The following is a 24,993-nucleotide window of genomic DNA, read 5'->3' as shown; positions in this document are numbered from 1 at the left end:
GCCAACCTGGGTGATACCTAGAGCAAGCCAGCCAGAATTGTATAACATGACCCTGTCTCAAAACAAACAGAAAAGAAAAAGAAGAGTGAATTGTCTATATTCTCATATGACATTATTTTGGAAGAGCTTGATTTTTTTTAATTTATTTTTATTTTTTTTATTTGAGAGAGAGAGTGAATTGGTGTACCAGGGCCTCGGGCACTGCACTTGAGCTCTAGTTGCCTGTACAGTGGGCATTGTGCTTGCTTCACCTTTGTGCATCTGGCTTACAAGGGGTCTGGAGAGTTGAACAAGGGTCTTTAGGCTTTGCAGGCAAGCACTTTTTGCCACAAAGCCCTCTCCAGCCCAATATTGATTATATTTTAGGCAACTAGAGCAATTCCAACATAAGCTATCTAGTCTTATTTGCTGTCAGATTGTCTCTTGGTATTGTCCTTTACCTTGCCATTATAGATAACTTCATCACATCTCTTCTATTTTTTAAATTTTTTTCAACATAGGGTCTAGCTCAGGCTGACCTGGAACTCACTCTGTGGTCTAAGGCTGGCCTTGAACTCAAGGCAATCCTACCTTTGCCTCATGAGTAACAGGATTAAATGCATATACCACCATGTCTGGCTTTCATCACTTCTCTTTAAATTTTTTTTACTTGTGTGTATGTGTGAGTGGGCATGTACACACACACCATAGCACTCGTGTGGAAGTCAGAAGGGAAGTTGGAGGATCTTTTGCCACTGTAAACGAACATCACACTAGCTAGCCTGAGAGCTTTGGATTCTAGTGAACTCCCATTGTTATAGGCACCCTGGTATTATAGATGTATGTGCTACCCTACATCTGCTTTACATAGTTGTTGGGAATCTGATCCCATGTTGGCAGGTTTTGCAAATAAGCACCTTCAATCACTGAGCCATCTCCTTGGCCCCCACACCCAGTACTGACTCCCTCCCCCCAAAAAAAGATACAAAGAAGAGAGTATTAGTTTATAAAACATTTCACTTGGCAAAGACATACAAAACCAATGAAAAGCAGGGAGTAATAGGAAAAACAGCTATTGGGAAAATCTCAATTAACAAAAAGTTCAGGGCTGGAGTGATGGCTTGCCAGTATAGACACTTGCCTGTGAAGCTTAAGAAAGCATGTTCGAATCTCCAGGTGCTGCATAGCCAGATGTATAGTGATGCAAGTGTGCAATGACGCACATGTGCTCAGAGGTGCATGCGTCTGGAGTTCATTCACAGTGGCAGAAAGGCCCTAGCATGCCCATTCTCTCTTTCTCTCTCTGAAAAATAAAATAATTTTTTTTTTTAAAGTTCATTCATGTGCTGGAGAGATGGCTTAGCTGTTAAATACTTGCCTGTAAAGCCAAAGGTTCCCAGTTTGAGTCTCCAAGACCCATATAAACAAGATGCACATGGGGACACTGCATCTGGAGTTTGTTTGCAGTGTCTGGAGGCCCTGGGATACCCATTATCTCTCTCTCACTCTCTTTCTCTCTCAAATAAATAAAATGCATATATTTTTGTAAAGTTCATTCATGAGAAGACTTGACTTTTTGACTCTGGTTTTTTGAGGTAGTGTTTTGCTCTAGCCCAGGCTGACCTGGAATTCACTGTGTAGTCTCAAAGTCATGGTGTTCCTCCTACCTCTGCTTCCTGAGTGCTGGGATTAAAGGCATGTGCCACTATGCCTAGCTAATTGAAGCAAAGTTTAAGTTTATAGAAAGGTTATAATATAGATTTAATAGAAAAAGAAATATAGGCAATATATATCTCTGCCATCAGTATAGAAAAGGAATCTCTATTTTTATTTAATTTGAGAGACAAAATGAAAGAAACATATACAGAATGGGATATCAGGGCCTTCAGCTGCTGCAAACAAACTCCAGATGCATGTACGACCTTGTGCATCTGGCTGATATGGGTCCTGGGGAATGAAACCTGAGTCCTTTGGCTTTGCAGGCAAGCGCCTTAACCATTAAGCCATCTCTTCAGCCCTAAAAAGAGAATCTTGACACTTCTGTCCTGTAATTTTAGCCGACTCTATGTGCTACAAGGTGGCCTTGCCCAGCAAGAATGGAGAGTACCTGAGCTATTACACAGACTACTGAAGTACTTGGAACCCAAACTCACTCAAGTTTACAAAAATGTCAGGGAAAGAATTGGAAGGTAGGTATGATTTTACTCTGTGGTGTGGTTTGGGTAGATTTCTTTCATTAAGTTTGGATATTCAACAGTGCATACAGGTTATGTTGCTAATGAGTTGGGTTGTGTTGTTTTCTTGTGTTCTGTTCACTATTCTGTTATGTAAAGTAAGGTAAGAATGAGTATAAACTAGAAAAACAGTTTACTCAGAGCTCGAAGTGAGCAGTCACTGCATTTCGGGCTTAATGCCTCAGCATCATAAGGCTGATTACCTAGGGGTTATCTGAGACCCTCTCCAAGAGTTTTCATGGGAATATTGACTTTGGATGGATCTCAACTTTTGAACCTTACTAGTAATGATAATGTGAAACTTTTTATCATGTATTTTAACAGCGTGCTGACCTACATATTCATGATAGATGTTTCATTGCCAAATACTGCGCCAACAACATCCCCTTGTATCCCCGAGTTTACTGTTCGAGTCCTAGAGAAATTGAAACCACTTATGGATGTAGATGAAGAAATTCAGAACCATGTTATGGAAGAAAATGGGATTGGTGAAGAAGATGAACGAACTCAGGGCATTAAACTCTTAAAAACCAGTGAGTCATTAAAAATCAGTAAAAATTCACTTGAAAACATGTATTTTCAATTTGGAGTTTTTCCTACCTTTTTTCAAAAAATATATGTTTATTAAGGGAGAGAATAATGGAGAAGAGGGTGTATAGCACTTCAGATGTGTGTGCCACTTTGTGCATCTGGCTTTATATGGGTACTGTGGAATTGAATCTGGGCCAGCAGGCTTTGCAAGCAAGCATCTTTAATTGCTGAACCATCTCCCACCAGCCTGTGCCCTGTAAGATTCAGGAGTGACCAAGATCACGGAGAGCACTCTGAGGCAAAGATGGAAGCTTTTATTCAGGAAAAACACAAGCTGCCAGGACTGACTCTCAAGAGCAGTCAGCTTTGAGATTACAGATAGTGGGCTATATAGAACTTTTCAGTTGGGGGAAAGTGAGGAAGGGAGGGAACTCCTTTGTTCTTTACATTAGCCATAGAGTGTGAGACCAGAAGTGACCTGGTGGGAGATAAAGGGCAGGAAACCTAGACCTGGGGCATCCTTAGGCAAGGGAAGGGATAATAGCTGGGTGGTTCCTTGAGGAATGTGGAATGACCCACTTCCTTGTGTCTCTGTTGCCCTCCTGCTGACTACATTGTCCTGACCTAACATTCCAGCCTTTTGTTAATGTTAAGGCTAACTTTTTTCATGCTGACCATAAGGGTAATGTGTTCTTATGGGGCGGGGGGGGGGGGGGGTCACTGGATAATGTGGCCAATGGGTGTCTCTTCAGGGCAGGTGATGAGGAGGCAGTTTCATGGTGGCTAGAGGTGGCAGGGTGGGGAGATAGCAGCAGTGTAGCATGTTGTTATGACTTGTCCTGAATGAAAGACTTCTTTTATAATATCCCTGTATTGAGCTGGCTTCAGGGCAGTTGCTAGCAGACATCTGTTATGGAGAAGGTGAGGGAGATGGACTCTGTACACTGAAAAGACAGAAGGGAGAATGAAGGAGCCTGCTATTCTTTTTTATTTTATTTTTATTTTTATTTATTTATTTGAGAGCAACAGACACAGAGAGAAAGACAGATAGAGGGAGAGAGAGAGAATGGGCGCACCAGGGCTTCCAGCCTCTGCAAACGAACTCCAGACGCGTGCGCCCCCTGGTGCATCTGGCTAACATGGGACCTGGGGAACCGAGCCTCGAACCGGGGTCCTTAGGCTTCACAGGCAAGCGCTTAACCGCTAAGCCATCTCTCCAGCCCAGGAGCCTGTTATTCTTATCAAAAGCTATGACATCAAAACACCAGGTGTAAATTGAGCATGAGCTTTCAGAGGTGAGAGATAGAGGCCTTGGGGCAAGAGGAGGCAGAGGGGACTTTTAGGATCAGGGGAAGAGTAGGAACACAAGAGAGTTGGAGAGTGTCCATTGGGGTGGCAGTGTACTTATCCCTGGGTGAGATAGGATAAAGGCTAAGGAAGGAGGGGTCTGAGGAATAGCTCTGATTCTGGCTAAGGCAAGTGGGAGGAGCTGGGGTCAGGGCAGGTGAAGTTAATCAGGGACAGGAGGAGGCAGGAGACTTGAGTTAATGTTAGCATCTAATACTATAAGTAAGCATCAGACAGGAGAGCCTGTTACTCCAATTTATTGTTTATATTGTAGTTATATTTTTCTCGTTGGTTTATTAAGACCATGTAGGCTGCCAGAATTAACTGTATATTTTGGAGGTCAATGATGTTGCTGTAGGAGAGTCTTTCAGGGACCTGTGAGGAGTTCTATGACTCTTAGCATTGTCATCTGCTGGGATAAGTTAAGGCCATGCTGACCAAGTGGCCCTCCCTCTTTTGGGATACTGGAAGGACTGATTTTCCTCCGATGTGACTCTCCTGTTGGAGATACACTGACTTGGAATTCATTTCTGGGTTTCCACATCCTTTCTGATCAAGAAGACAGGTAGCTTACCAGAGGCTTTTAAATTCAAGTGTCCCATCATCTGTGGCCTTTTGACCTGGGAGCAGGAACCAAAATACTGGTGATCCTTTTAACTCCAACCTTTCCAACTGATTTTGGCTTTTACATATGTTTATTACTCACTCAGAGAGACTGTACGTATCTGATTAGCAAAACACACTGGCTTAAAAGGGTGTAGAACATATCTGGTAAGCAAAGCAGATCTGGTTAGATAATATATGTAACATAATATATAATATTTTAGTTTAGTTGTCAGGTGACAGTAGAAGCTATATCTGGGATATAGAAAGCATACACATTTTATCTTTTAAGTATTTGTCAGTTATAAGTATAGGCAGACCATTTTAGTAGCCCTGAAAACAATATTTTATCAATAACTTTAATTCAGTTGATTTAATCTAGAAATTGTATGTCAAGAAAAAGACAAAACAGTATAAAAACTTAGCATCTGTGTTTGAAAACAACTTTGGTTAGTCTGTATACCAATGTAAATACCAATTGTTCCCCAAACTGGAAATAGAACAGCAATTTAAGTGTTTTTTTTTTGTTCTTTTTTTTTTAAGGGCAGGAAACATGTTTTAAGTATCAGTGTCTCTGTAAGCAATGAACTTAGATGCCAAAAATAAGAAAATTAAAAAAGTGAAACCTTGACTGAGACTTGATTATACATAGCTTGAGAATAAAATAAAATTTGATCATTGTTGGGTTAAGCAAATCTGATTTTAACATGCATTAGAGACAATATGGCAGACATGAAGCAATTTTTTTAAAATAAGTTTTTTATCATTGAACAATCTTAGGGATTAACTAAATAAATATTTGTGACTGTTACATGAAGCTTAGATAAACTATATTAACATTGTTTGTATAGAGTGGATTTTCCTAAGACATGGGGAGCTTTGTACTTTTTTTAAGAACAAAAATCATAAGAAGTCACTTTTTATAAGATTTAGATTATAACTTCAGTGATAATCATCTAGCAAAATCAGCTTTAATAAGACAAGAACCATTTTCAAATCACAGGATTTTTTTAAAAAATTGTTTATTTTTAATTTATTTATTTGAAAGCAAGAGAGAGAGAGAGAATGGGCATGTCAGGGCCTCTAGCAACTGCAGACGAACTCCACATGCATGCGCCCCCTTGTACATCTGGCTAACGTGGGTCCTAGGGAATCAAGCCTTGAACCGGGGTCCTTAGGCTTCACAGGCAAGCACTTAACTACTAAGCCATCTCTCCAGCCCTAAAATCACAGAATTTTAGCCAGGCATGTTGATGCGTGCTTATTGATAGCTAAACATCATGGACTTTGTATAAACCCAATTATAATACTCTGACCTTTGGAAAGGTCTGATATTAACAAACAATAGAGCTTATATGTTTAAGGCACATGAAGCTACAAAGAACAAAAGATCTGCCGACAGAATTTAAAATAAATCTATATCATGTGATATTTTTAGCTTAAATATGAAAACATGAAAAATTGTATAATTTTTAAAGCTTATCAGAATTGAGATACCTTTATATATATACATATTTTTGAGAAGATTTAGCAGTTTTAAAAGCTGAGTAAGATATCCATCCAATGAATAAGTCAGTTTTTGAAATTAATTTAGTTATATTTAACATACCCAAAGAATAGAGGAACTGGATTAAACTGACACGATCTAATGAAAAAAGGAGACAAGTCTCCTTGAGAAAAAGAGAATGATCGAGCTAGGGCCGCTTGCCACTGCAAAGGATTTCCAAAACAGTTTCCAAATGTATGTTCTACTATGTGTATATATCTGCCTTTGCAAATAAGCACCCTTAGTTGCTGAGTCAAAAAGAAGTAATTTTAATCTCTTCCAAACCAATTTTATAGAACTATACTGAATTCCAAACATTTTATGACAGAATCTATAACTATTCAAACCTGTTTCACCTTCGATTAAGATGACGGCATAGGAACCACGCCAAAGCAGCCTAACCAACTTTATAATTCTGCCTTTGATAATTTCATAAACTTGTTCAGTAATGACATAAATTAAAAGTAAAGTATTACGACTGATTGTTGGAGGAATTGAGTAATTACATCTTAAATCACAACATAATTTTGAATAGACATTTTTTTTATTATTCACCATAAAGTAAATAGTTTTCAGGTGTGACAGATAAATACTGTTTAATGTTTCAAATGTGGTCTATTTAACTTATAAAATAGGGGAAAAAATAGTAAATAGTTTTTGAGGCAGGGTTTTAGATATCATAACCTTAGGGAGAATTAAATATTAATGAGTAAATTTTAACCTTAAGACTCAGGGTTTTTTTGCGGGGCCCCCCTTTTTGTAGTTCTTTTGGTTTTACCTTATATGTGTGCTTTTCTTTTTCTTCAGCATGGAGGATTCTTTCAAGTATTTTCTGTAGAGCTGGTTTTATCTTCAAATACTCCTTTAGCTTGCTTTTGTTGCGGAATGTCCTTATTTCTCTGTCTATCTGAATGGATAGCTTTGCAGGATAAAGTTATCTTTCAGGACTTGGAATACATCACTCCACACCCTTCTGGCTTTTAAAGTTTGTGTTGAGTAATCTGCTGTAATCCTGATATGCTTGCCTTTGTAGCTAACTTGATTTTTCTCTCTGACTGCTTTCAATATTTTTCTTTGGTTTGTATGTTTGATAGTTTGATTATAATATGGCAAGGAGAGGTTCTTTCAAGGAAATAACTTTTTGAAAGGGTAGACCAGATTTGACTTACACTATTTACCCAGAATAAACATATAGATTTTAGAACTTTGTTTTTTTATAACTTACCTGAAACATTTTTTTAGAAAATATAAAAACAGATTTAACATTATTAGAAATTTTAGAAAATTTTTACAAATTTAGTATTGAGTACTTCTAAATCTTGAGGCCATTGTCTATTAATAGTTCCATAGAAGCATAGAAAGATAAAGTAAACGTAAAGCAGTTAAAAATTTCTTACAAGAAGTTCCCATCTGGGGCTGGAGAGATGACTTAGCAGTTAAGTGCTTTGCCTGTAAGCCTAAGGACCCCGGTTCGAGGCTCGGTTCCCCAGGTCCCACGTTAGCCAGATGCACAAGGGGGCGCACGCGTCTGGTGTTCGTTTGCAGAGGCTGGAAGCCCTGGCGCGCCCATTCTCTCTCTCTCCCTCTATCTGTCTTTCTCTCTGTGTCTGTCACTCTCAAATAAATAAATAATAAATGAACAAAAATATTTTTTAAAAAAAGAAGTTCCCATCTGGGCTGGAGAGATGGCTTAGCAGTTAAGCGCTTGCCTGTGAAGCCTAAGGACCCCGGTTCGAGGCTCGGTTCCCCAGGTCCCACGTTAGCCAGATGCACAAGGGGGCGCACGCGTCTGGAGTTCGTTTGCAGAGGCTGGTAGCTCTGGTGCGCCCATTCTCTCTCTCTCCCTCTATCTGTCTTTCTCTCTGTGTCTGTCGCTCTCAAATAAATAAAATTTAAAAAAAAAAGTTCCCATCTGTTTATAGCCACTTGGCATTTATTCATCATCATGCTAGGACCAGGATCCTGAGATTCACTGTGCTTTTAGCCCCTGGCTCTGTAAGGTAGGGAAGCTGAGAAAGAGCCATTTTTTCCCCCTTAATGCCAGGGAGATTCCCTCAGGGCTATAGGCTGCTTTCTCATCCTGCCATTTTACAGCTCTTTAAGAGTAGGAAAATCTTGCTTTTTTTTATTTTTATTTTTGTCTCTGATCTTAATTACTTTTAGTGTTCCTTCTGGGGGATACTCAACAGTAAAAATTGACTATGCCATCTAGTACAATGGGCTTGGTGGAAAACATACCCACAATGAAATGGCACTGCTCAGAACAGAAATCATTCTGCTGCCTTAGGGCTGTGAGCCCCAAACATACATACATACACCCACACTCATTTTAAGTGCACTTTTCTTTTCTTTTGTTTATTTTTATTTATTTGAGAGCAACAGATAGACAAAGCCAGAGAGAGAGAGAATATGGGCGTGCCAGGGCCTTCTGCTACTGCAAATGAATACCAGATGCATGCGCCACCTTGTGCATCTGGCTTACTCGGGTCCTGAGGAATTGAGCCTCAAACTGGTGTCCTTAGGCTTCCCAGGCAAGTGCTTAACCACTAAGCCATCCCTCCAGCCTCTTAAGTGCACTTTTCATATAGACTAGTCAGCCATTTCCCCTTCACATACTCATTCATTTATTCAGAAGTTACACATTTTCATTTTAAATTTCTATTCTATTTACAACTCCAGAGATTAAAATCAAACCATTACCAGGCATGGTGTCAAGAGAGGCTGAGGGAGCTGGAGGAGCTGTTGGGGTGAGGTGGCCAGAAGGACCTGGTGAGAAAAGCAGGAGGAGCAGAAAGAAGGCCATGAACGCAGAGTGAAAGATAGGGTACTACGAACCATTTGCCTATACATTGGCAGAAGATTTTAAATTAATGAAAATTTGAAAATCAAAAGTACCATTCTCAGGCCATTTGGACCCATTGCCCAGCTTATGGATGTGGCCAAGCAGAGTTACAGAGAAAGATAAGATGTCGTCAAAGAGTCGTAGAGGCTTTAAGTTCTTAAGGAGACAGGGAAAGAGCAAAACAAGGGTGAGAGAAAAATAAGCCAGAGCTTTAACTCACTCAAGAGCAGAGCAGTCAACTTGGAGTTACAGATACTGGGCTATATAGAACTCTTCAGCTGGGGGGAATGTGAGGAAGGGGGAAGTAAAGAAAGGGTTTCTTTAGGGGAGATCTCAGGGTGTGACACCAGAACAGTAACCCATGTCCTTTGAAATGTGAGGTCAGGACACCCACACCTGGGGCATTGTTAGGCAAGGAAGGAATGATGGTTCCTTGAGGAATGTGGATGACCTACTTCCTTATGTCTGTTGCCCTCCTGTTGTCCTCGTGACTCCATTTTGTCCTGACCTAACATGCCCCACCTTTAAAATTTATGATAAGCCAGGCGTGGTGGCACATGTCTTTTATCCTAGTACTTGGGAGGCTGAAGTAGGAGGTTTGCCATGAGTTCAAGGCCAGCCTGAGATTACATAATGAATTATAGGTCTGCTTGGGCTAGAGTAAAACCCTACCTGGAGAAACCAAAAAAAAAAAAAAGAAGAAGAAGAAGAAAAAGAAAAGAAAATCAAGAAATCACTTTCTGTCACTGGCCACAACACCCTTATTAAATAACTGGGAGCCAAGAAGTGGATGACGACCCTTTCTCGCAGAGCGGGCAGAGGAAACTTGTGATAAAGCAAGCATAACAGTCTAAAATTTCTGATGTGTGGTTATCTTAAGTGTGCAGTTCATTGGTATCAAGTAACTGTTGCACAAACACCACCATCTAGAGAATTCTCTTCATAACGAACTGAAAGTCTGTACCCACGTCCAGTAACTTCTTGTTCTTTTTTCCCTTAATCTTGAATAGCCACCATTCTCTTTGTCTCTATGAAATTTGTGTATTCTGAGTAGCTCATATCAATCAAACCATATCTATATAATTAATTCCTGGCATATTTTACTTTGCATAGTATTTCATGGTTGATCCATGTTGTAGCATAAATAAGAGATTAATTTCAAGGCCATCCTAGGACTAGAGTGAAACCCAACCTCAGAAAAACAAAAACATAGCTGGGCATGGTGGCCAGATGGACAAAGTGATATGTACATCTGGAGTTCCTTTGCAGCAGCAAGAAGCCCTGCTGCACATGCAAATAAATAAATAAGAATATGGTGGTACACTTTAGTTCAAGGCCACCCTGAGTCTACATAGTGAATTCCAGGTCAGCCTCAGCCAGAGTGAGACCCTACCTCAAAAAAAAAAAAAAAAACTGCAATAGCCTACCCAAGTACCAAAACAAAACATACACTAAAATAGCCTTCAATAATTCTGAAACAGCTCAAATAATGACCAAATGCTCGATAGTTCAAATTCTTCAAACACAGAAATCCAAACACAGGACAGCACTAAGTAGGAAGGGAGGGCCCTTAAGACAGTAGAGGACTGCGCTTGGCGGCGCCCTTAATCCCAGCACCCGGGAGGCCGAGGTCGGAGGACTCTGTGAGTTCAAGGCCACCCTGAGACTGCAAAGTGAATTCCAGGTCTGCCTGGGCTATAGCAAAACCCTACCTTGAAAAACCAAAAACAAAACAAAACAAAAATCTAAAAGTAGTGTTGATGAACAATCTGGTGTTTCTATGCCTACTAACATTTTGAAGTTGGACTGTTTTCCAGCAGCTGCACATTTTACATTCTAGTGGCCAAAATGGCATGACAGTCTAGTTCCCCCATCCCTGCCTCTTCTGTCATTTTTCCTTCTTTTTTCTTCTAATTTTATCCATCATAATGGAGGTAAACAGTTGTGATGGTAGTTGTATTTACCTAACAGCAAGTGTGTTTATGAGCCATTTGTATACTTTGGAGAAATAAATGTCAACTAAAAAGTATTTTCTCCATTTATTAACTATGGTATTTTTGTTACTATTGAATTAATAGGTTTTTTTTTCTTTTTCTAATTTTATTTATTTATTTGAGAGAGAGAATGGGTACACCAGGGCCTGCAAATGAACTCTAGACACATGTGCCCCCTTGTGCATCTGGCTTACATGGGTCCTGGGGAATTGAACCAGGGTCCTTAAGCATTGCAGGCAAATGCCTTAGCCACTAAGCTATCTCTCCAGCCCTGTAATTCTATTTGTTTTGTTTTGTTTTGTTTGTCGAGGTATGGTCTCACTCTGGCCCAGACTGACCTGGAATTCACTATGGAGTCTAAGGGTGGCCTTGAACTCACGGTGATCCTCCTACCTCTGCCTCCTGAGTGCTGGGATTAAAGGCGTTCGCCTCTGCGCCCGGCTCCTGTAATTCTATTTAATAAACATTTTTCTTTATAAATTTGAGAGAGAGAGAATGGACACTCCAGGGCCCTCTGGCACTGCAGACAAACTCCAGGCCTATGTGCCACTTTGTGCACCTGGCTTTACGTGGGTACTGAGGGATGAAACCCAGGCATCAAACAAGTACCTATAACCAGAGTCATCTCTGAGTTGAGTTCTTTTTGTGTTCTTGATGTCATTAATAACTGGTCATGTAAATGATTTATAAATCTTTTCCTACGTGAGTCCCCACCTTGCATACCTTCTTTTGTGGTGGCTTTTTTTTTTTTTTTTTTTTTTGAGAGAGAGAGAGAATGGGTGCATCAGGGCCTCTGGCCACTACAAACAGTCTCCAAACACATGCACCGCCTTGCCCATTTGGCTCACATGGGTCCTGGGGAATCAAACCTAGGTCCTTTGGCTTTGCAGGTAAGTACTTTAGCTGCTAAGCCATCTCTCCAGCCCTGTTTTGTTTTATTTGGGGGAGGGTTTCAGTGTAGCCCAGGCTGACCTGGAATTCACTCTATAGCCCAGGCTGGCTAAAAAAAAAAAACAACTGTCCTTTCCATTGACAGGCTTTGACATTTGATTGGCCCTCACATTGTGAGGGCTTGCTTTAACTTTCACTGTTCTATTCCATAGATTTACAGACCATATTGCTGATTACTATAGATTTGTAATAGTTTGTTCCTTAAAATCAGTGTGAGTCCTCTAATTATGTTTGTTTGTTTTGTTATTTGAGGTAGGGTCTCAGACTCATGCATCTGGCTTTATGTGGGTACTGGGGAATTGAACCTGGGTCCTTTGGCTTTGCCGTCAAAAGCCTTAACCACTAAGTTATTTCTCCAGCCCCCTTCTTCAGTTTTGATGTCCCATTCTTTTTGTTCTCTATCCTCTGTATCAAAATGTTGATGGGCTCAGAATTGTACAAGCTTTGTAGAGGGTAATTACAATCCTTGTGAGGTCATGAATGCACCAGTAAGTTATGTCTGGATGACTGTGCCCCACCCTGTGGCTCTTACATTCTTTCTGCCCCTTTTCCACAGAGTTCCTGAACATTGGAGGGTTTGATAGAGATGTCTCATTTGGTGTTGAGCTCTCAACCACCTCCTAGTTTTAGCTTTGTTGAGTCTTCTCCTTGTCTCATCACCACCTCCATAGAGAATATTCTCTGGCTAGCAGTGACAGTGGCAGCACTAATGTTCTTTCTGCTACTTCCCCTACTTGAGTTCTGACTCGTTCAGTGCTAAATACTGGGTTTTCTCTCTTTCTCATCTGAGTGAATGTTTGATCTCCTTAGAATTTTTAGCCATGTGTGAAAAGAAACATCTCTAAGCCGGGCATGATGGTGCACACCTTTAATCCCAGCACTCGGGAGGCAGAGGTAGGATTGCCATGAGTTCAAGGCCACCCTGAGATGACAGAGTTAATCCCAGGTCAGCCTGGACTAGAGTGAGACCCTACCTTGAAAAAAAAAAAAGAAACATCTCTAACCAAAAGTGAGAACCACATTAATCAGTGGGCATAAACGTATACCCTTCTAGAAGTCAACTTGATGGACTCAACAGTGATATCTTCCCTCTAGGACCTATGTATTTCCCCTCTCCCATCTCCAAGTGGTCCTCAAGTCCAATCAGAGAGCAAATGGTTACTCTCAGAACTTATATGCCATTATTGCACCAGAAGGCACATCTTGCCTGGCTGATTGATTGTGTAGCTTGCAAGGTCCACTGCTGATGACTTACTCCCATAGCTGCTTATGTAGTAGTACTTAGAGAGAGCAGCCTCATTATTCTGTCTGAATTGTTTGGATAGCTTTTTTCATGGGCCCTTTATGTACTACGAATTAATCATTTTGATCGTGAATTGTCATAAATGATTTAACCTTAAAGAACTATCTGAGTGACTATGAGAAGCTAATTATATCATTCTTTGTAGTCTGTAACTTAATAGCTATAACTGATTGTGCATGTTTATTTCCAAATAGTATTGAAATGGCTTATGGCAAGTGCAGGAAGATCTTTTTCTACTGCAGTCAAAGAACAGCTTCAACTTCTGCCTTTATTTTTTAAGGTAAGGTGATCAAGATTTTTTTTTTGTTTTTAATTTGTTAATCTTTTATACATATATATTGTATTTTTTAAGTATTGTATTTATTTTATTTATCTGATAGAAAGAGGCAGAGAGAGAGATTGGGCACACCAGGGCCTCCAGCTGCTGCAAACATACTCCAGGTGCATGAGCCACCATATGCATCTGGCTTACGTGGGTCCTGGGAAATCTAACCAGGATCCTTAGGATTCCCACACAAACAACTTAACCACTAAGCTGTTTCCCCTGCCCTAAATTTTTCTTTTAATTTTTGTTTAGTTATTGGATAAAAAGGGAGAGAGAGAGAGAGAATGGGCATGTCAGGACCTCTAGCCACTGCAAATAAACTCTGGATGCATGTGCCACCTTGGCTTTACTGGGTCATAGGGAATCCATCCTGAGTCCTTTGGCTTTGCAAGCAAGTGCTTCCAGCCCACTACATTCATTTTCTCTCTCCTTTTCTCTCTCCCTCCTTCCCTCCCTCACTCTTCCTCCCCGCTCCCTTCTATGCTTGCAAATAAATAAAATATATTAAAAAAATAAAAATAAGAGGTATCTTGGGGAGAAAGCAATCCATAAAGGGTGGAAGCCGGGCATGGTGGTACATGCCTTTAATCCCAGCACTAGGGAGGCAGAGGTCAGAGGATTGCTGTGAGTTCGAGGCCACCCTGAGACTACATAGTGAATTCCAGGTCAGCCTGGGCTAGAGTGAGACCCTACCTCAAAAAACCAAAAAGAATTCAGGGTGGAGCTGGGTGTGGTGACACATGCCTTTAATCCCAGCACTTGAGAGGAAGAGGTAGGAGGATTGCCATGAGTTTGAGGCCACCCTGAGACTACATAGTGAATTCCAGGTCAGCCTGAGAGAGTGAGACCCTACCTTGGGGGGGGGGGGATTTCAGGGTGGGGAAGAGAGCTCAGAGGGTGCGTGCTTGCCATGCATGTATAAGGGAGGGCCTTACTTGTCCCCAGCACCCATTTGAAACGTGGGCATAACCCTGTGTGCCTGTGACCCCAGTCCTGTGGGGAGCAGAGAATGGAGCTGTCTGGTCAGCTAGTAGCTGTCCTGACTGAAGTGGCCACTCCAGGTTCCATGAGAGATTCTGTCTCAAGCAAACACTTGGGTGAGCAATTGAGGAGGACACCAGAAGTTCTCTGGTCTCTTCATATGTGTAAACATCACCCTCCCCCCCCCCACACACCCCAAAACCCAAAAGTTTAAGTATTTTAAAGTAAATTTACCAAGATCCATGTAAATGTATAGGCCTAAAAAGCAGCAATAGCCAGGAGTAGTAATGTGCACCTTTAATCCCAGTACTTTGAGGCAGGCAGAAGAATTGCTGTGAGTTCAAGGCCAGTCTGAGTGAATAGTGAATTTCAGGTCTGCCTAGTGGCTAAAGGCACTTAGCACCCATGTAAAGATGGATGCAGAAATGACCTAAGTATCTTGCATCTATTTGCAGCAGCAAGGAACCCCAGCATGCTCATGCATGCATGTACACACACACACACACACACCACATGTAAGTAAATAGGTTGTTTTTTTGTTTTTTTTTTGTTTTTTTTGAAACAGCAATTGCTGATAGGGCAATGTAGATATAATTTCTTGGTTTGTTTTATTTTTTGGGTTTCAGGGGGAGTTTTTGGTTTGAAGTAGGGTCTCACGCTAGCCCAGACTGACCTGTAATTCACTATGTAATCACAAGGTGTTCTTGAACTCACAGTGATTCTCCTACTTCTGCCTCCTGAGTACTGCAATTAAAGGCGTGTGCCACCATACCCAGCTTTAATTTCTTGTGTTTTTACCCTCAAATGAGTTAGTGCCAACATTCTTCCAACATAAGACTTTGTGTCATGGTTATCTTTCTGTATCAGTACATACATTTGCCTCTCTTTTACAAACGACTGTGTTCATCAGTTTAAAATTTAACCCTTTTTCTGACATTAGAAACTCTTTACTTTTCCTGAAAATTGAATGATTAACAATCCTAGTCCTAACACTATTTTGGATAAATGAGTATACTTGTTGGATAATCCCTGGGTGAAAATTTGCTGTGTTAAAGCTCTGCCTACACTTAAAATTTGCAGGGTGCTTCCTACAAAGAAGTAGAGTGCCCAGCACTGCAAAGAAAAAAATAAAATGTTATTACTTAAATAAATTAAAAATAATAAATATGGTACTTTTTTAGTGAGACTCTCTTCAAATATGATGGTCATTTGTATTTTCCTGCCTATTTATACTTTTCCATACAATATTCTATTATTGTTTCATAATCTAAGTTATTTATTTGGGAAAGACATGGTGCAGAGAGAGAGAGAGAGAATGGGCATACCAGGGCCTCCAGCCACTGCAAACAAGTCCAGACACATGCACCACCTTGTGCATCTGGCTTACATGGGTACAGGAGAATTTAACCTGGGTCCTTAGGCATAGTGGCACACTTAAAATTCCAACAGTTAGGAGACTAAGGCAAGATAATTGTGGGTTTGAAGCCAGGTTGGACTATATACTTGAGAGCCTTTCTCAAAAGAAAAAAAGGGGAGGAGGGAGGGAGAGAAGTGTTCAGGCTACCTCTGGTCTTCAGTTTTGTTTCACCAGTACATGTTTTCTATTCTTCTACTAGGTTTTCTATTCTTCTACTATAATATTAGTTTTGTTTGTTCATTTTTCAGTTTTTCGAGGTTGATTCGCCTGGAATTCACTATGTAGTCTCAGGCTGGCCTGGAATTCATAGCCATCCTTCTGAGTGCTGGGATTAAAGGAATGTGCCATCATGCCCAGCAGTGTTTTTGTTTTGTTTTGTTTTGTTTTAATCTATTTGTAAGCAGAGAGAAAGATTATGGCCAAACCAGTACCTCCCGTCGCTACAAACTCCAGGCACATGCACCACTTTGTACATCTGGCTTTACATGGGTGCTGGGAAACCAAACCCAGGCCATCAGGCTTTGCAAGTAAGCACCTTAACTGCTGAGACTTCATCTCTCCAGCCCTACTCTGATTTTAATATACTAATATGAAAGCATACAAATGATACAGAAATTGCTCAGGGAATAGTAGTCTCATTCCCTTCTCCCTCTTCCTGGAGTGCACCACCTTTTGTTGCATGCACGCATGTGTGTGTGTGTTATAGGCACACGTTTAAGTGTTCTTGCAGCACTTCATGTGCTCACCTGCAGCAGGGGGAGCTCAGGAGTAGTGGCCAGAGCAGAACATCGGGTGGTCTGCTCCATTGCTCTACTGCCCATTTTCATGGAGCCATTTTCTTATTGATCCTGGAGCTTGCCCAGTTGGGTTTTTGTTTTGCTTTGTTTTTTTCCTCTGCAATCTGCTCCCTTAGACTGGAGTTATGGACAATGCACAGCCATGTCCAGCTGTTATGTGAATCCAGGAGATCAAACATGAGCATTCTCTGAGGCCTCCTCTGGCCCTCATGCCTGCACAGGATGTGTTCTTAACTGCTGAACTGTCTCTCCAGCCAAAGTATACCACTATTTCTCTCTCTCTCTCTCTCTCTCTCTCTCTCTCTCTCTCTCTCTCTCTCACACACACACACACACACACACACACACACACATATATTCTAGGTAGGATCTCAATCTAGTCTAGGCTGACCTGGAATTCACTATATAGTCCCAGGGTCACCTCAAACTCATGGTGATCCTCCTACTCTCTGCTTCCCAAGTGTTTAAAGATATGCACCACCACACCAAGATTACTTATTTATTTAAGTGGGGGAGAGAGACAATGAGAATGAATGGGCATGCCACCTTGTGCATCTGGCTTACATGAGTACTGGGGACCCAAACCTAGGTCCTTAGGTTTCACAAGCATGCACCTTAACTGCTAAGCCATCTCTGCAGCCCAAAGTATACCACTTTTTTTAAATTAAAATTTAATTTAATTTGCAAGCAGAGATAGGAGAGAGAGAGAGAGAATAGGTGTGCCGGTGCTCTCGCTACTGCAAACCAACTCCACACACATGCGCCCCTGGCTTATGTGGCTACTGGGGAATTGAACCTGGGTACTTTGGCTTTGCAGGCAAGCACCTTAACTACTAAGCTATCTCTCCAGCCCCAAACTATACAACTTTTCTAGAAAAACTTTTTTAAAAATTTTTATTTATTTATTTATTTTAGAACGACAGACACACAGAGAAAGACAGATAGAGGGAGAGAGAGAATGGGCGCGCCAGGGCTTCCAGCCTCTGCAAACGAACACCAGACGCGTGCGCCCCCTTGTGCATCTGGCTAATGTGGGACCTGGGGAACCAAGCCTTGAACCTGGGTCCTTAGGCTTCACAGGCAAGCGGTTAACTGCTAAGCCATCTCTCCAGCCCTAAAAAACCTTTTTTTAAGGCTAGAGAGATAACCTGAGTTCTGTTTCCCAGGACTTAGGTAAAGCCAGTTGAACAAGGTGGCAAGTGCATCTGGAGTGTGTATGCAGTGGCTAGAACCCTGATGCACCCATTCTCACTACCTGCCTTTCTCTGTCTCTCTCAATGAATAAAAAAGAAAAAACTTAAAAATATTTTAAAAATAAAAACCTTTTTCAAACCATTTATTTTTGCACATGGGTGATATTTTAGTGAGTGTGCAGATAAGTTTCATTATGACATTTACATACATATATACTTTGCTTATATTCTCTCTCCTTTGTCTAAAGGAGTATTCTTTTTTTTTATTTTATTGATATTTATTTGAGAGAGAGAATGAGGCAGAGAAAGAGAGAGAGAGAAGGGAATGGGTGTGCCAAGGCCTCCAGCCACTGCAAATGAACTCCAGATGCATGCACCATCTTGTGCATCTGGCTTACGTGGGTCCTGGATAATCAAACCTGGGTCCTTTGGCTTTGCACTAAGGCATCTCTCCAGGCCAGGAATGCTCATAAAATGAGTGTGACACTTGTTAAAGCCATGAGGAAACTTCATTAAGAACTATCACAGGTACTTTGCTAAAGGCAAGCTCCATAATCAGATATTTGTGTGTGTCAGTGTTTGTGAACAGGAGCACCCACATGTCACAGTGTGTGTGGTGGCCAGAAGACAACTTTTGGTCCTTATCAGTCCACCTCATTTGAGGCAGAGTTTCACTAAGAGCTTCTGAGAAATTCTCTTGTCTCCTTCTTCTCTCTTGCACTGTCAAAATGCTAGTAGGCTTCTGGCTTTTGACATGGAGCCTGGGGAGGCCTAGACTTGAGTTCTGAGCTTCAGTGTGAGACTTCACCCAGTGAGCCAACTCCCAGCCCCAGTGCCAGGTTTTGAACATTTCATCTAAATTTCTATAATCCCTGCTAATAATGATAAGAATTATTTTTATTATTCTTTATTATTGTTTCTTTTTGCAAATTGAGCCATTTTGCAGGCTACTTCACCCATCCTACCAGCAATACCCCAGATGTTTAATACCATACTCTCATGATAAGAAACACTTACAATAGGCAATAAAGATAGGCATGGATGGTGACAGGTGTGGTGGTAGTACATGCCTGTAACCCAGCACTTGGGATGTAGAGCAGAAGGATCAGCAGTTAAAGATCATCCTTGGCTACATAGTGGTCTTGAGGCTAGCCTGGTATGGGGCAGTGTCTAATAAAAGTATGTGTGGCTTTACTTTGTAAGGGCATTATAATCCTACCCTCTTTTCCAAAGACAGTGAAGTAACTTCATGAAGGCTGGAAATAGTTATAGTTTACATATCTATTGGCACTAGAGGGCCCTGGTTCAATAGATGGTGGTGCATATTACAGTTCAGATATGTGTTTTATGGTGGTGCCTTGAAAATCCTGTGAGACGAAAAGCAAACCAGGGCTGGAGAGATGGCTTAGCCATTAAGGCACTTGACTCAAAGCCAAAGGATTCAGGTTTGATCCAGTACCCATGTAAAGCTGGATGCACAAGGAGGTGCATGGGTCTAGAGTTTGCAGTGGCTGGAGGCCCTGATGTGCCCATTCTCTCTCTCTCTTTCTCTCTCAAGTAATAATAAATAAAATATATTTTTTTAAAAAAAGCAAAGCATGGTGAAGTAAATAAACCTCCCTCATCATCTGATTGGTAGAAAGAGACCTAAAACACAGAAAGTCAGACATATTTTATAAGAATATGTAGGACTGGAGAGATGGCTTAGTGGTTAAGACACTTGCTGCAAAAGCATAGTACCCAGGTACAATTCTCCTGGACCCACATAAACCAGATACAAAAAGGGACACGTGTCTGGAGTTCGTTTGCAGCGGCTGGAGGCCCTGCTGTGTCCGCTCCCTCCCTCCCTCCCTCCCTCCTCCCCCCCCCCGTCCCCCCTCCCTCTTCCTCTTTCTCTCCCAAATAAATAAATAAAAACTTATAATGATACAGTTTCTTTTCTTACAAAATCATCGTTGACTTTTACACTTTAGACTAGGAATCACTCTGAACAAGGGAGCTTTTTTTCTTTTTGTGGGTGGGGAGGAGGCTCAAGGTAGAGTCTTGTTCTAGCCCAGGCTGACTTGGAATTCACTATGTAGTCTCAGGGTGGCCTTCAACTCATAGTGATCCTCTACCTCTGCCTCACAAGTGCTGGGATTAAAGGAGTGTGCCACCATACCCAGACAGATTTTTTTTTTTAAAGAAATAATATAATACATGACTGGGAGATGGTCAGAAGTTAAAGACACTTGCTTGCAAAGCCTGATGGCCCAGGTTTAATTCCCTAGCACACACATAAAGCCAGACACACAAGGTGGCACATGTGTCTGGAGTTCATTTGTAGTGGCTAAAGGTCCTGGAGTGCCCATTCTCTCTCTCTCTCTCTATGCCTTTATCTTTCTGTCTAATAAATAAATTAATTAAATTAAAAGAAAGAGAAATAACATAATGCAGTGTGAGAAACTTCTGGGTCTGTTTCTTACTCTAACCCAGGCTGACCTGGAACTCATCTCCTACTTTAGCCTCCAAAGTCATACATACATACATACATACATACATACATACATACATATATATGTGTGTGTGTGTGTGTGTGTGTATGTGTATGTGTGTGTATATGTATGTGTGTATGTATGTATGTATATATATATTTAGGCCGGGTGTAGTGGCACACAGCTGTAATACCAGCACTCGAGGCTGCTGAGGTAGGAGGGTTAACATGAGGCCAGCCATGAGCTACAGAGTAAGGGTTAGTTCCTGGTCATTCTGGACTAGAATAAAGCCCTGCCTCAAAAAAAAACAAAATATAAATAAATATGTGTGTATGTACATATGTATCTATATTGTTTATTTATTTATTTGAAAGAGAGGGGGGAAATAGGCATGCTGCTGCAAACATACTGCACGTGCATGTGCCTCATTTTATGTGACTACATGAGTGCTGGGGAATGCAGCCCAGGTAAACAAGCTTTGCAAGCAAGCACCTTTAACCAGTGTGCCATCGCTCTAGCCCTGGAAGTTAATTTATCTTGTCTTGATTTGCTTTGTTTTTTTAGATTGCTCCAGTGGAAAATGACACTAGCTATGATGAACTGAAAAGGGATGCAAAACTGTGTTTATCACTAATGTCTCAGGGATTGCTTTATCCTCATCAAGTGCCTTTGGTACTTAAGGTGCTAAGTCAAGTAAGTGTAACTGTGAGTTTTGTTTTACCATTCTACGAATCACCATACATTCTGAGAGATTGCTTCAAATTGTCCCCTCTTCCCTCTCCTTATAGAAGGAAGTGGCAGATAAACTTATTGTATACCTATGAAAGTAAGATTAAATTAGAATATTATTTGTATGTAATGTCATTGTAATCTGATTTTCTTGTCAGTATTATTTATCACTATAATCATTTCTCCTTTACAGACAGCAAGAAGCAGTTCTTGGCATGCGAGGTACACAGTATTGACCTACCTCCAGACCATGGTATTTTATAATCTCTTCATTTTCCTAAACAACGAGGATGCAGTTAAAGATATCAGGTGGCTGATTATAAGCCTTTTGGAGGATGAACAGTTAGAGGTAAAATTTCAATTACAAATTGGAATGTAGTTAATTTAAAAAGAAATCAGGGTCTGGAGAGATGGCACTCACCTGCAAAGCCAAAGGACCCAGGTTCAGTTTCTTAGGACCCATGTAAGCCAGATTCACAAGGTGGCACATGCATCTGGAGTTTATTTGCAGTGGCTGGAGCCCCTGTTGTGCCCATTCTTTCTCTCCCTCTATCTCTCTCAAATAAATACATAATTTTTTAAAAAATCAGGTCAATAAACAGTAAATTTGCCAGGCATGGTGGCACACACCTTTAATCCCAGCATTCCAGAAGCAGAGGTAGGAGGATTGCCCTGAGTTCGAGGCCACCCTGGACTACATAGTTAATTGCAGGTCAGCCTGGACCAAAGGGAAACCCTACCTCAAAAAACCAAAAAAAAAAAAAGCCGCAACAACAACAAAAAATTTTTTTTAAATCAGGGCTCGAGGGGTGGCTTAGCGGTTAAGCACTTGCCTGCAAAACCAGAGGACCCATGTTCCATTCTTCAGGACCCTCATAAGCCAGTTGCACAAGGTAGAACCTAAGTTTGGAGTTGGTTTACAGGGGCTAGAGGCTGTTTGGCGCCCATTCTTTCTCCTCCTCTCTGTCTCTCAAATAAATTTTAAAAAACTTTTTTTTAATCATCATAGCAAGGCATGGTGGCACACGCCTTTTATTCCAGCACTTGGGAGGAAGAGGTAGGAGGATCACCATGAGTTTGTAGCCTCCCTGAAACTATATTGTGAATTACATGTCATCCTGGACTAGAGTAAAACCCTATGGGGGGTGGGGGGGAGGAATCATCATGAGCCTGATGCAGATGGGTCAAAGCTTGTCTGAGCTGTGAAGTGAGATACCATCTCAAAAACCAATAGCTGCCGGGAGCCTTTAATCCCAGCACTCAGGAGGCAGAGGTAGGAAGATCGCCAAGAGTTCCAGGTCAGCCTGAGCTAGAGTGAGACCCTACCTCGAAGGGAAAAAAATAAAATAAAAAAAGCAATAGCTTAGCCAGGTGTGGTGGCTTACACTACAATCCCAGTGCTCGGGAGGCTGAGATAAGTAGATAGTACTGTAAATTGCAGGCCAGCCTGGGGAGTACAGAGTGAGTTCCAGGTTATCCTGGGCTAGAATGAAACCCTACTAAAAAGGGGGAAAAAAAAATGATTTTAGGCCAGGCATGGCTGTGCATGCCCTTAGCTCCAGTACTGACGGGCAGAAACAGGATTGCTGTGGTGCCCTTTTCAGCCAAAAAAAAAAAAAAAAACAGGTGAGTTCCAGGTTCGGTGAGAGACTCTGACGAGAATAAGGTGGAAGAGCAATTGAAGAAGACATCTGAAATCCTCCTACCATCTGCATGTTTACCCACAGGGTGTGCACATCTGTACACACATGCATATACCAACATACACTAGAGAAACATACCGCGCACACCAGTTTAAAAAAAAAAATCTTTAGGGTTGGAGAGGACTTAGCTGTTAAGGCCCAACTTGATTTTATTTCCCCAGTACCCACATAAAGCCAGATGCACAAAGTGGCACATGCCTCTGGAATTTGTAGTGGCTGGAGGCTCTGGCTCTTAGCATTTAAGCACTTGCCTGTGAAGCCTAAGGACCCCGATTCAAGGCTTGATTCTCCAAGACCCACGTTAGCCGGATGAACAAGGGGTCGCACACATATGGAGTTCGTTTGCAATGGCTGGAAGCCCTGGCGCGCCCATTCTCTTTCTCTCTTTCTCCCTCTCTCTCCTCCCCCCCGCCTCTTTCTCTCTCTGTCACTCTCAAATAAATAAATAAAAATGAACAAAAAAAGTTTTAAAAAGAGAAAAATTTATTAACAAAGATTGAAAGCCAGGCGTGGTGGTGCAAGCCTTTAATCCCAACACTGGGGAGGCAGAGGTAGGATTGCCGTGAGTTCGAGGCCACCCTGAGACTCCATAGTGAATTCCAGGTCAGCCTGGGCTGGAGTAAGACCCTACCTCGAAAAACCAAAAAAAAAAAAAAAAAAAAAATTCATAGTAGTTTTTTTTTTTAATGAAAATAAAACTGAGGCTGTGTTACTGAGTCAGTGGACCAAGTGTCATGCAAGCATGAGGAGCAGAGTTTGGATCTCCAGCACCCACGTAAATACTAGGTTACTGTGGTGGCCTGATGTAACCCAGCACTCGGGAGGTAGTGATAAAAAGCAAGCCCACTAGCTAGACTAGCCAAATTGGCAAGCTCTGGGTTCAGGTGAGAGAACCTACCTCAATAAATAGGTAATCAATAGTTGAGGAAGGCATCCAACATCATCAACCTCTGGTTTCCACAGAAGTGTATAATAATGATAACCATTGTTTGTAAGTTAGAATCAGAAGTTCATGGTCAAATTTTGTGTCATGATATTAGCACGAGATTTTTGAAAAGCAACTGTTTATACATTCAAGTTTAATAATCCAAATTCTTTTAAATGGAAATTCTTTTTAAAAATATTTTTGCTTATTTATTGTTTTTATTTGAGAGAGTGAAAGAGGCAGAGAGAGAGAATGGGCACACCAGCTCCGTGCCACCTTGTGCCTCTAACTGTACATGGGCACTGGGGAATCAAACCTGGGTCCTTAGTCTTTGCAGGCAAGTGCCTTAATGCTGAGCCATCTCTCCAACCCAGGAAATTCTTTTTTTGTTTTGTTTTTCAAGGTAGGGTCTCACAAGTCCTTAGGATATATGCTTAGGAGTGTTATAGCTGGGTCATATGGTAGATCTGTTTTTAGCTATCTGATTTCCACAATGGCTGGACCAGATTGCATTCCCACCAGCAGTGTAGAAGGGTTCCTCTATTTCTGCATCCTTACCAGCATTTATGGTTATTTGTTTTCATGATGGTAGCCAATCTGAGAGGAGTGAGATAGAATCTCAATGTACTTTTGGTTTTTTTTTTTTTTTTTTTTTTTTTTGAGGTAGGGTCTCACTCTAGCCCAGGCTGACCTGGAATTCACTATGGAGTTTCAGGGTGGCCTCGAACTCACGGCGATCCTCCTACCTCGGCCTCCCGAGTGCTGGGATTAAAGGCGTGCGCCACCACGCCCGGCTCAATGTACTTTTAATCTGCATTTCCCTGATGATTAGGGATGTAGAACATTTTTTTAGACGTTTATGTGCCATCTGTATTTCTTCTTTTGAGAACTCCCTATTTAGTTCCATAGCCCATTTTTTTAATTGGGTTGTTTGATTTCTTATTATTTAATTTGAGTTCTTTGTGTACCCTAAATATTAATCCTCTATCAGATATATAGCTGGCAAAGATTTTTTTTCCCCCATTTTGCAGGTTGTCTTTTTGCTTTATTCACAGTGTCCTTTGCCGTACAAAATCTTTGTAATTTCATGAGGTTCCAGTGGTTAATCTGCAGTTTTAT

General features: G+C 41.2%; 1 protein-coding gene across 1 annotated transcript in view; it reads left to right on the top strand.

The window, feature by feature from the left end:
- Positions 1 to 24,993, top strand: part of Psme4 (proteasome activator subunit 4) — a 159,730-nt gene that overhangs the window by 116,968 nt on the left and 17,769 nt on the right. The window contains exons 39-43 of the mRNA XM_045137278.1: positions 2,037 to 2,168; positions 2,538 to 2,746; positions 13,525 to 13,610; positions 21,082 to 21,210; positions 21,440 to 21,595. Of these exons, the coding sequence (XP_044993213.1) occupies positions 2,037 to 2,168; positions 2,538 to 2,746; positions 13,525 to 13,610; positions 21,082 to 21,210; positions 21,440 to 21,595 (712 nt within the window). The remainder of the gene's footprint in view (positions 1 to 2,036; positions 2,169 to 2,537; positions 2,747 to 13,524; positions 13,611 to 21,081; positions 21,211 to 21,439; positions 21,596 to 24,993) is intronic.

This window comes from Jaculus jaculus, chromosome 18, assembly GCF_020740685.1.
Source record: "Jaculus jaculus isolate mJacJac1 chromosome 18, mJacJac1.mat.Y.cur, whole genome shotgun sequence".
NCBI lineage: Eukaryota > Metazoa > Chordata > Mammalia > Rodentia > Dipodidae > Jaculus > Jaculus jaculus.
Note: the sequence above shows the minus strand (reverse complement) of the source record. Positions and strands in the feature narration are given on the sequence as shown.